Raw genomic sequence first — 12,135 nt, forward strand, 5'->3', positions numbered from 1 at the left:
ACTGTCCCATCAGGTCATGATATACACCCTACAGGTCCCTGCTCAGTTATCTATCTGCTTAGTGCTCAATAAGCTTCAATAAAAACCATCCAAAGGATAAACCATCCAAAGTCAAAGCGTGCATGGCTATAGAGAAACAGGGAGGGGATAAAAAAGACAGCAGTAAACAGAGGCGAAGACAAAAAATACATGCAAATCCCCAAGGGACAAATATGCCAACCTTCCCGTAAACTGTGATAAGGGGCCAGGCACATGGCTGAGCGGCTGTCCTTCCCCGGCTTCAGGACAATCCATGGGAGCGGCAGGATCCTGCAGGTGGGCTGATAAATCCTGGCCCTCTCCTCCAGCACGCTGGGGGAGAGGTGAGACTCCAAAGGCCAGTGTTGCAACAAACTCATCCTCCTGCCCTCGCTCTTTAAAGAGTCCATTTATTATGTGCAGTAAATCTGATCAGCATGGCTCTTTTAGTTAAAGTGGGTACTTCATTTCTGCAGCCCTCGGACCTGCAAGAACAGCCAGACCCCAAGTTTACTTAGGGAGTGTGGCATTAAAGGCAGTGACAGCAGAAGGTCAGAATCATTAAGTCTCCTGGAAAACATTTCTTCCTGTCAGCACTGGGCCTCGACACAGACACCTCCCTCCTCTGCCCAAATGCCAAAAAGCAGCACTCGGATGATTTCGACGTGTAGAGCTGGAAGACAGGAGGGTTCCCTGAGAGAAAATGCTCGTAGCAACCAACCAACCTCATTCACCCAAAATAGTAAACAGTTGGTTTCTCTGCTCAGAACCAAAAGGCTTCTGCCAGACAAGCAGCATCACATGACCCAGCTCTCTTCTCTCCTCCTCCTCCCTCCTTTCTTGTGCAAAGTCGGCACCAAAGTGGAACAAGGAGCTATAATACTATTTTATTTCACTTGACATTTGCTTTTAAAATGTTTATAGATCAAAGATATCAAACTGGGAGGAGGGGAAGATACTAAGAGAAAAACTCAAAGAATTTACTTTGAAACAAGCCATATCACAACACTAAGAAGGGAACCACAAACAGTGGTTAGCTAGTAAAGGTGCCCAATGAATGAACGAAATGAGTGAAGAGACACATTTCTTAGCAAAGTATTTTGCTGATAAAAATCTCCAAAAAAAGATACAGCTCGAGACATACTTGACTTGCTCTTTTAGAAAGAAAACAAAGGCTCTTAAGAAGCTGACTGACATCAGAGACAGTGCATTGCAGCAACAGTGGCAGCCCCGAACCTGAGATCCACAGGTAAGACCCACACTCCCACCTCGTTGGCCGCACTTTCTCTCACCATCTGATTCTGCTCCTTAGACGTCACAGTCCCACCATGCAAGTCACTGAGGCGGCGACTGGGGCGACTACACTAACAGAGTGAGCTGAAAACCCTACCCAGCTCATTATAGCAACAGCTGCCACCATGATACTCCCTGGCATTTCCACCTGAAGCAGGTGGTGGTGAAAGGCTGGCGGCACAGCTGGTGCCCGATGTGGCACCATATTCCTCTCCTCACAAGGCTCATACGCACTTGAAAGCTGTGCAAGGCATACAGGGCAGAGACACAGAAGCAAAAACCTCCATGCAGAGCAATTTGTTCCAACAGGAAAACAGGTGAAGTCTAAGTGTCATTTAATAATCTACGGCATCACCATCACATGCATAGCCTCCACTCCAGGGACCAACTGGAGGGCTCCGAGTAGACTCACTCATCCTCATCCACCCCCCTGCATTGCAGGATGATCAATAAACATTTGTAAAATGGAAAGGAAAGCAAATGGGAAATGAAAAAGAAAAAATATCAGAAAATTTAAGCAACAACTTTTCCCAACAACACTGTGTGAAGAGATTTATTTGGCTAATGAAAAAGTGAAAGTGTTAAGTTGCTCAATCATGTCTGACTCTTTGCGACCCCATGGATGTAGCCCACATCAGAATACAAATACTACTGATGAAATAATTTGCTGGCAAGGATGGGGAACAACTGGGACTTTCAGACACTGGGCAGAATGCAAAATGATAATGCCACTTTGGAAAGTTAAACTTATACAATCCCGTAATCTCATTCCTGAGTATTCAAACAAAGGGAAATGAAAACAAATGACCACATAAAGAGCTGTACATGAATATTCAGAGCAGTTTTATTGCCAAAAACTAGGGAGGGGGGAAATCCAAATGTCCTTTAACTTGTGAACAGAATAAAAATTGTGGTGTATCCATACAATGAAATATTATTCAGTGATTTTTAAAAAATCCCTGAACTGCAGGTATAGACATCAGTACATATGAACCTGAGAAGCACTGTGCTAAGTGAAACAAGACAAACACGAAAGGCCACACGTTAAATGACCACACATTTATATGAAATTCAAGAAGAGGCAAACTGTAAGGGCAGAAATAAGATCAGTGGCTGCCAGAAGCTGGGAGTGTTTCTGACGGAAATAGTCTCTCTCGGTTGTGGCTGTTGCTTGCCTTTTACCAAGATGTACTAAGCTGTACTCCTAGAAAGGGTGCCCATTACTGTATATACACTGATCTCAATTAAAAAGATTATGAAATAATATGCATAGAGACAGAATGGAATCATAGTTAAGAATATAAGCTCTAGAGCTAGACTGCCTGGGTTTAAATCTTGTCTCTCTCTACCACTTTCCAGCTGTATGACCTTAAGATAACATCTGTATGCCTTCATTTCCTCATCTGGAAAATGCGGATAACAGTATTCATCCCACAGGGGTGCTATCATAAATGATGAAATACCTACAAAGCACTTATGACAGTGCCTGTCCTAAACATGGGATTCAGTAAATGCACGCTGTGGTCATCACACAGTCATAGAACACACAGATAAACATGTCTGCATGGTGGTGGGAATAGGATGTTTTTATTTTCTACTTTTCCCTTTTGTTTATCTGTATCTTCTAAATTTTCTACATTAAACAACTACTGCCTTTATAATAAGCAAAAAAATCCTTTTTAAAAAAAAAACAATGAAAGAAAGGACACTGGGCTAGAACTCGGGAGCTCTGTTTTTCAGCTGTGCAGCTAATTATTAATTACTTAGTTGTAGGACTGCAGAGCGTCATCCTCATCTCTAAATGGGAGGAGGGGCTAGAGCTGAGAGGCTCCATTTCTAAAATGGAATGGTTCTGTGAGATGTATGGTGGAACTGTGCAAGCTACACCGTTTACTTATTTTTCATTCCACATTTACTGCCTGCCTACCATGAACCAGGCACCACGACACACACATAAAAACATTCTATTCACTCCCCTCATGGAGCTTACAATACAGGCTGTGCAAAGAAACAGACAGACGTGTACCCAATTATACAATCATCAGCATGACAAGTACTCTGAGAGGAACATAAAGAGGGGAACTAATTAGGTTGGAAGGAGTCAGAGAAGACACGCAAGCCAAGACCTGAATGTTTTGTTTTGTTTTAAAAGTCAAACCAAAAAAATGGGGAAAGGAATTGCAATCAAAGGGAGAGGAAGCTACAAAAGCAAAGATGTGACAATAATTTCTTGGGCAATGGAGGAGAGAGAGAAGGAAAGGACAATCTAACAGCAGTGTGAAATAAAGAGAATCAAGACTCTCTCAGTGGGGAGGCTGGTTAGGAGGAGGGAAATGAGAGGTCAGGCTGTTGATAATCTCCAGAAATCATATAGAACTGTAAATGTTTTATTCTTATTCAAATATCTATATGTGCCATGAATAAACCTGAGAAATATTAGTCTAAGATGTACTTTACTATACTTACAAATACAGCATATAGTTGCAAAAATTTTACAAAAATGTCCTTTCACTTCCATTTTCCATGGTTAATTGTTCTTTCAGTAAATATTTATTGAGTGTGCGTCATGCACATGCTAGGTGCTGGGGAAGAAGGGGAGACACAGAGAGTAAGCAAATGAACCACCAAAGAACCAGACTGCTTTTTCGTCTGTCCGAGATCTACCGAGATTCTCTACCCTCTGAAGCACGATAGCGGCAATGTGACAGGAGGCTGAGCGCTTTGCACTTGGAACCAGACAGATCTTTGTTCCAACTCTGCCTTTTACCGCCTACCACCAGTCTGGCTTTGAGTAAGTCTCTTAACGTCTCTGAGCTTTCGTCCCTCCTGAAAATGGGGGTAACATCACCAAATTCATGTGGTTTTAGGGTGACTTTAGTGAGACAATCAATCAACAATCAGTATGCCACAGGTACAGAAAATGTTCAGCAAATGGTTCTTTTCACTGTTGTTCAACTTCAGTCTTCCACTTTTAGGGCAGCCCACGATCTCCCATTAAACAGACAAAATTACTCTGAGCAGAAAATAGGGAGAACAAGGTATAAAAATCTGTTTAACTAAGTTCACATTTTAGTGAATTCACAACTGTTTTCTTATAAAGATGTTGTGCTTGGAACTGACATTCCTTTAGGATTTCTCAAACTGTTAATATCTGCCTACATTACATGACCGAGTAAATTAAATAAAAGCTATCACCCAAAAAAGGGAGCCAGTCACAATCTCCCCTGGGATTTCTTTGTTTGGCCTCTGACTAACACTGAGTCATGCAAAGACCAGAGACAACAAAGAGCACGGATAAGCAGTCAGCACACCATAGGGAGCAGGCTGACCGGGTCCCGCAAGCACCGCTTTCTGAAACAGAAAGGCCGAGACAGAGAGTTTTCTAACTGGATGTGCCTTTCTTGAGCAATGATGCCTTGAGGAGAAAGAGGCATACCGATTAACATGCTTCTCGAGGAAAAAAATTAGAGGCTGCAACCTTCCTAAAATTACATACTCAAAAATGTTTTAACCATCTTTTTAAAATGTTTAGTTTTTACAAATGACTTTGTACAATACAAAAAGAAACTGTCTTCCTTGGGACCCCAGACTGTAAAGGCCAAAAGGACTGTATTTAAACCTTCCTCCTTAAATTTCCCTCTACAGTGAAACGAGGCAGTGATACTTCAGCCCAAACAGAAGAATTTCAAGTACAGTTTACATTTTTTTTTAAACTGAAGTAAAAGTCTACATTTACAAACAGAAAGAGTACCGCACTTTTATGGCTCTTTCTCTCTTTAATGGTTTACAGTCTTCTTTATACAGACAGTGCTCTGGAGGTAACTGTCATCCTTCCAGGGAACCCCAGGATCTTTCTGCCCACCTCATGCTACAGAGGGCCCCCTTTGGGAGCTAGTTTCCTCCAGTCTCCTCCTGTCATTAGTGCACAGGGAAGGCAGCAGCTAGAGAAGCTTCTGAACGACTGACATCCCCACCGTGCTCCGTTTTTCTTCAAGGTCTCCAGGCTGCACTGTGTATCAGCAAGACGAGCCTAAAGAAACCACAAAGGCAGGTTCTTCCCTTTAGGTAGTGGGGTGCTGAGCCAATGAGGCAAGGAATCCAAGAGTCTGTGCTAGCCTCTCGCATACCACCATCTGCTCTTCCTCAGCAGCCCAGATGCCACCAGCCAAACAAGCTGCCCATATTATAAACTAACAACCAAGTTATCAGTGCACAGTTCCAGGGAAAAACCTATTAGCCGATGTCAAACTACATTTCTGCTGGCTCTTTCTCATTACTTCATTGTCTTTGATTCTTATCCTATGTCTTTGATTCTTCATATTTTTCAAAGTCAAAAGTTGCTAGAACTCCTCCAGCACAAAGTTACCTCCCTTCACTTTTCTCCACTGAAGCAAGAGTATACTGCATGTTAATTCTTCTGCAAATCCAGACATTTTCCCTGGAATTCAGGGTGCTCAGTGGAGACTCACTCACCAGGGTTACATGTTTCCTGTCACAGACATCAATTCTCCAGTCCATACAGACACACACGAGACGCAGTCTGTGGACAGTACACACAGGACAGCCACTGAACTACATGGTGTCTGTAACGTGCCAGCTGGAAGAAGCTTTGGCCCTTTAAGATACTGAGTTTATTTATTTATTTATTTTTTGCCATTGCCTGTAACATGCAGGATCTTAGTCCCCTGACTAGGGATCAAACTCATGCCCTCTGCATTGTGAGCTCAGAGTCTAAACCACTCGATCACCAGGAAGAACCCTAAGATAGTGAGTTTATTGAACTCCTTATACTCAGAGAGTCAATTCCAATTTGCAATGCTTCATAATTTTAAAAAGACTAGAGTCCATCAAACATCTTAACCTGAGACTGGTATTATTCAATAACAAAAAAATTTTTTATCAAGACTGTACTGCAAAGAAAGTATCAACACTTCCTAGGATATTTAAAAAGAAATAAACTAAGGTTGCAGAGACCCACTGAAAAAATTCAGTTAAATTTCGATAAGAACAATTAATAATGTGATGGAATTCCAGTTGAGCTATTTCAAATCCTAAATGATGATGCTGCTAAAGTGCTGCACTCAACACGCCAGCAAATTTGGAAAACTCAGGCATGGCCACAGGACCGGAAAAGGTCAGTTTTCATTCCAATGCCAAAGAAGGGCGATGCCAAAGAATGCTCAAACTACCACACAATTGCACTCATCTCACACGCTAGCAAAGTAATGTTCAAAATTCTCCAAGCCAGGCTTCAACAGTACCTGAGCCGAGAACTTCCAGATGTTCAAGCTGGATTTAGAAAAGGCAGAGGAACCAGAGATCAAATTGCCAGTATCTTGTTGGATCACAGAAAAAGCAAGCAAATTCCAGAAAAACATCTGCTTTATTGATTACACCAAAGCCTTTGACTCTGTGGATCACAACAAACTGTGGAAAATTCTTAAAGAGATGGGAAAACCAGACCACCTTACTTGCCTCCTGGGAAATCTGTATACAGCTCAAGAAGCAACAGTTAGAACTGGACATGGAACAACAGACTGGTTCCAAATCGGGAAAGGAGTACGTCAAGGTTGTATATTGCCACCCTGCTTATTTAACTTATATGCAGAGTACATCATGTGAAATGTTGGGCTGGATGAAGCACAAGCTGGAATCAAGATTGCCAGGAGAAATATCAATAACCTCAGATACCCAGATGACACCACCCTTATGGCAGAAAGTGAAGAGGAACTGAAGAGCCTCTTGATGAAAGTGAGAGGAGAATGAAAAGCTGGCTTAAAACTCAACATTCAAAAAATGAAGATCAATGGCAAACAGATGGGGAAACAATGGAAATAGTGACAGACATTATTTTCTTGAGCTCCAAAATCGCTGCAGGTGGTGGCTGCAGCCAAAGACGCTTGCTCCTTGGAAGAAAAGCTATGACCAAACTAGATAGCATATTCAAAAGCAGAGACATTACTTTGCCAACAAAGGTCCATCTAGTCAAGGCTATGGTTTTTCCAGTAGTCATGTATGGATGTGAGAATTGGACTATAAAGGAAGCTGAGCACAGAGGAATTGATGCTTTTGAACTGTGGTGTTGGACAAGACTCTTGAGAGTCCCTTAGACTGCAAGGAGATCCAACCAGTTCATCCTAAAGGAAATAAGTCCTGAATATTTATTGGAAGGACTGATGCTGAAGCTGAAACTCCAATACATTGGCTACCTGATGCGAAGAACTGACTCCTTGGAAAAGACCCTGATGCTGGGAAAGATTGAAGGCGGGAGGAGAAGGGGACAACAGAGGATGAGATAGTTGGATGGCATCACAAACTTGATGGACATGAGTTTGAGCAAGCTCCAGGAGTTGGTGATGGACAGGGAAGCCTGGAGTGCTGCAGTCCATGGGGTCACAAAGAGTTGGAAACAATTGAGCAACTGAACTAACTAATTAATAAAGAACCTGCCTGCCAATGCAGAGACAAAAGAGATGCAGGTTCAGTCCCTGGGTCTGGAAGATTCCCTAGAGAAGGAAATGGCAACCCACTCCAGTATTCTTGCCTAGAGAATCCCATGGACAAAGGAGCCTGGAGGGCTACAGTCTGTGGGGTAGCAGAGTCAGACCCGACTGAAGTGACTCAGCACGTAGATGCATGCAATTAATTTCATAGCTTTAAAGATAAATGGTTAAGAAAGTTCAAAGCTGGATTGGGGCTTCTCTGTACAACTTTGTTATTTTAAGGAAACAAATATTATATTGTTCTATAATTGAAAATTAATTTTAAAAATTAAAAATTGACCACCACTTGCTTTGTAATTAAAAAAAAAATTTACCTAGATTCCTCAAATTTCTTAGGTCTCAAATTCTCAGATAATTTCAGGATAAATGCTGCATCTGGTCAGAAGTCAGGCCAATGTATCAATACATCAGCCTTTTAGAAAACAGTAACTTTCTCCTGTTGTTGTTGTTAAAAGAATGTATTTGCTAAAGAGTGCTCTTAAATACTTTTAGGAGGGCTTCACTTTTTTGGTTTGCATACATAGGGACATGCGCTTCCCAGGTGGCTCAGTGGTAAAGAATCCACTTGCCAACAAAGCAGATTCAGGTTGACCCCTGGGTTGGAAAGACTCCCTGGAGAAGGAAACAGCAACCCACTTCTGTATTCTTGCCTGAGAAATCCCACGGACACAGGAGCCTGGTGAGCTACAGTCCACAGGATCCCAAAGAGTCAGATGCGACTTAGCAACTAAATGACAACAAAGGAACATATAATATTATTCATATGTGTGACTAATTAAGAAACAGGTCTTTTAAAATTAGACTTAAAAAAGGAAATAGTAACTTTTCTGAGTAGTAAAACTAGGTGAATGGTAAAGAAAAATTAAAATTACCTCTAAACCTTACATTTTTATGAAAAGCAACAGAGAACTAAAAAATTATTTTCTGAATCCAAGTCTTATAATAAACTTCATTCCCACAAATTCAAGCAATCAAAATGACAAACAGAGGCATAGCAAATTAGTCACTTAACTAAGTGAGAACCTAGCAAAGGGTTTGATCAAACAGAATCCTCAATTTAGAATCTCAAGATATGTGATAAGGGACACTTTAAAATTATGAAATATTCCAAGTTGAAGTTGACTCTTGAGTATATAATCTTCTAGGAAACTCAGATATGCCAACTATTCACGTGCATTGTCTTAAAACCCTGGCTCCAAAAGAAAAAAAAGAAAAAAAACCACCCTGGCTCAAAACTTACCTATTGCAAGAAACCTTCCTTAATTATCCTCTGAAAGCTCTGGTCACTCCACCTGCTGTACGTTCTTATAAGGATAAGCATAATATTTTCTCTTATTTTGTAGTATAATGACCAAGTCTATCTTGAGCTGAATGTTAAACTCTTTGTTGAAAAGGATTAGCATCTTGATTATTTTATTTTGCCATAAAATAAAACAGGGCTCTATCCAAGAGATACTCAGTTCAGTTCAGTCGCTCAGTCATGTCCGACTCTGCGACCCCATGAACCGCAGCACACCAGGCCTCCCTATCCATCACCAACTGCTGGAGTCCAGCCAAACCCATGTCCATTGAATCAGTGATGCCATCCAACAATCTCATCATCTGTCATCCCCTTCTCCTCCTGCCCTCTATCTTTCCCAGCATCAGGGTCTTTTCAAATGAGTCAGTTCTTCACATCAGGTGGCCAAAGTATTGGAGTTTTTTTTTTTTTACTTGAAATACTGTCAGTTCTTTTTTTTTTTTTTTAACTTTACAATATTGTATTGGTTTTGGCATATATCAACATGAATCCACCACAGGTATACACATGTTCCCCATCAGTCCTTCCAAAGAACACCCAGGACTGATCTCCTTTAGGATGGACTGGTTGGATCTCCTTGCAGTCCAAGGGATTCTCGAGAGTCTTCTCCAACACCACAGTTCAAAAGCATCAATTCTTCGCCACTCAGCTTTCTTTAGAGTACCAACTCTCACATCCATACATGACCACTGGAAAAACCATAAGCCTTGACTAGACGGACCTTTGTTGACAAAGTAATGTCTCTGCTTTTCAATATGCTATCTAGGTTGGTCATAACCTTCCTTCCAAGGAGTAAGCATCTTCTAATTTCATGGCTGCAATCACCATCTGTAGTGATTTTGGAGCCCCCAAAAATAAAGTCTGACACTGTTTCCCCATCTATTTGCCATGAAGTGATGGGATCGGATGCCATGATCTTAGTTTTCTGAATGTTGCACTTTAAGCCAACATTTTCACTCTTCTCTTTCACTTTCATCAAGAGGCTCTTTAGTTCTTCTTCACTTTCTGCCATGACAGTGGTGTCACCTGCATATCTGAGGTTATTGATATTTCTCCCGGCAATCTTGATTCCAGCTTGTGCTTCTTCCAGTCCAGCGTTTCTCATGATGTACTCTGCATAGAAGTTAAATAAGCAGGGTGACAATATACAGCCTTGATGTACTCCTTTTCCTATTTGGAACCAGTCTGTTGTTCCATGTCCAGTTCTAACTGTTCCTTCCTGATCTGCATACAGGTTTCTCAAGAGGCAGGTCAGGTAGGTGGTCTGGTATTCCCATCTCCTTCAGAATTTTCTACAGTTTATTGTGATCCACATAGTCAAAGGCTTTGGCATAGTCAATAAAGCAGAAATAGATGTTTTTCTGGAACTCTCTTGCTTTTACCACGATCCAGCAGACATCGGCAATTTGATCTCTGGTTCCTCTGCCTTTCCTAAAACCAGCTTGAACATCTGGAAGTTCATAGTTCACTTATTGCTGAAGCCTGGCTTGGAGAATTTTGAGCATTAGTTTACTAGCGTGTGAGATGAGTGTAATTGTGTGGTAGTTTGAGCATTCTTTGGCATTGCCTTTCTTTGGGATTGGAAGGAAAACTGACCTTTTCCAGTCCTGTGGCCACTGCTGAGTTTTCCAAATTTGCTGGCATATTGAGTGTAGCACTTTGACAGCATCATCTTTTAGGATCTGAAGTAGCTCAACTGGAATTCCATTACCACCACTAGCTTTGTTCGTAGTAATGCTTCCTAAGGCCCACTTGACTTCACATTCCAGGATGTCTGGCTCTAGGTGAGTGTGAGTGATCACACCATCATGATTATCTGGGTTGTGAAGATCTTTTTTGTACAGTTCTTCTGTGTATTCTTGCCACCTCTTCTTATATCTCCTGCTTCTGTTAGGTCCATACCATTTCTGTCCTTTATCAAGCCCATCTTTGCATGAAATGTTCCCTTGGTATCTCTAATTTTCTTGAAGAGATCTCTAGTCTTTCCTATTCTACTGTCTTCCTCTATTTCTTTGCACTGATCGCTGAGGAAGGCTTTCTTATCTCTACTTGCTATTTTTTGGAACTCTGCATTCAGATGGGAATATCTTTCCTTTTCTTCTTTGCTTTTTGCTTCTCTTATTTTCACAGCTATTTGTAAGGCCTCCTCAGACAGCCATTTTGCTTTTTTGCATTTCTTTTTCCTGGGGATGGTCTTGATTTCTGTCTCCTGTACAATGTCACAAACCTCCATCCACAGTTCATCAGGCACTCTGTCTATCACATCTAGTCCCTTAAATCTATTTCTCACTTCCACTGTATAGTCATAAGGGATTTGATTTAGGTCATACCTGAATGGTCTAGTGGTTTTCCCTATTTTCTTCAATTTAAGTCTGAATTTGGCAATAAGGAATTCATGATCTGAGCCACAATCAGCTCCCGATCTTGTTTTTGCTAACTACAGAGCTTCTCCATACTCAGTAAACATTATCAAATACCCACAGAATCTAACCCACTATCTTTCAACCAGATGCTCACTAATTACTGATCCCTTAGCAATGTTGTCATCGCTGCCAGATCCCAGACAAAGGCAAGTGGTAAAAGGTCAAACTCAAATTAGCCCCTGGAAGTGATAAGGTCTAGACTGTGGTGGTCTGTGTTTATGTTAAAATAGTTTAAAAAATTATTCATGAGTCTTACCCAAGCTCTTTCACACTGTATCTAATCAAGAGACTGCATGGTTTTCATAGTTAGGAGCTCTTAAGTTGAAGGTACAGCCCTGAGCTCTAGCACTTATCAGTTAGGTTCCAGTTTAGTTTCTAGCTAGGTTCCAGTTTAACTCAAGGCAAAATTTTACTTAACTTGAAGGACTGCTGTTGGAGCTAAATGAGATGACTATTTAAAGTGCCTACTACAAGGGAGGCAGTCAATACATGGTACTTATCATTACTGTCAACACAATTAATTATAAAGCTAAAAAAATTATTCACAATATAAATTTTACTATACTATGACATTAATTCCCTGGTAAAATATGGTACA

At 41.1% G+C, this 12,135-nt stretch overlaps 1 protein-coding gene across 2 annotated transcripts in view; it reads right to left on the reverse strand.

The window, feature by feature from the left end:
• Window positions 1-12,135, reverse strand: part of MRTFA (myocardin related transcription factor A) — a 175,934-nt gene that overhangs the window by 62,532 nt on the left and 101,267 nt on the right. The window contains exon 1 of one of the 2 annotated variants that reach the window (XM_061418615.1): window positions 221-2,606. The exons of the other annotated variant lie outside the window; for it this stretch is intronic. Within the exon in view, the coding sequence (XP_061274599.1) occupies window positions 221-428 (208 nt within the window). The 5' untranslated portion in view covers window positions 429-2,606. Of the gene's footprint in view, window positions 1-220; window positions 2,607-12,135 lie in introns of those variants that run through there. 2 annotated transcript variants of the gene reach the window in all.

The sequence above is a fragment of the Bos javanicus genome, chromosome 5 (assembly GCF_032452875.1).
Source record: "Bos javanicus breed banteng chromosome 5, ARS-OSU_banteng_1.0, whole genome shotgun sequence".
Taxonomy (NCBI): domain Eukaryota; kingdom Metazoa; phylum Chordata; class Mammalia; order Artiodactyla; family Bovidae; genus Bos; species Bos javanicus.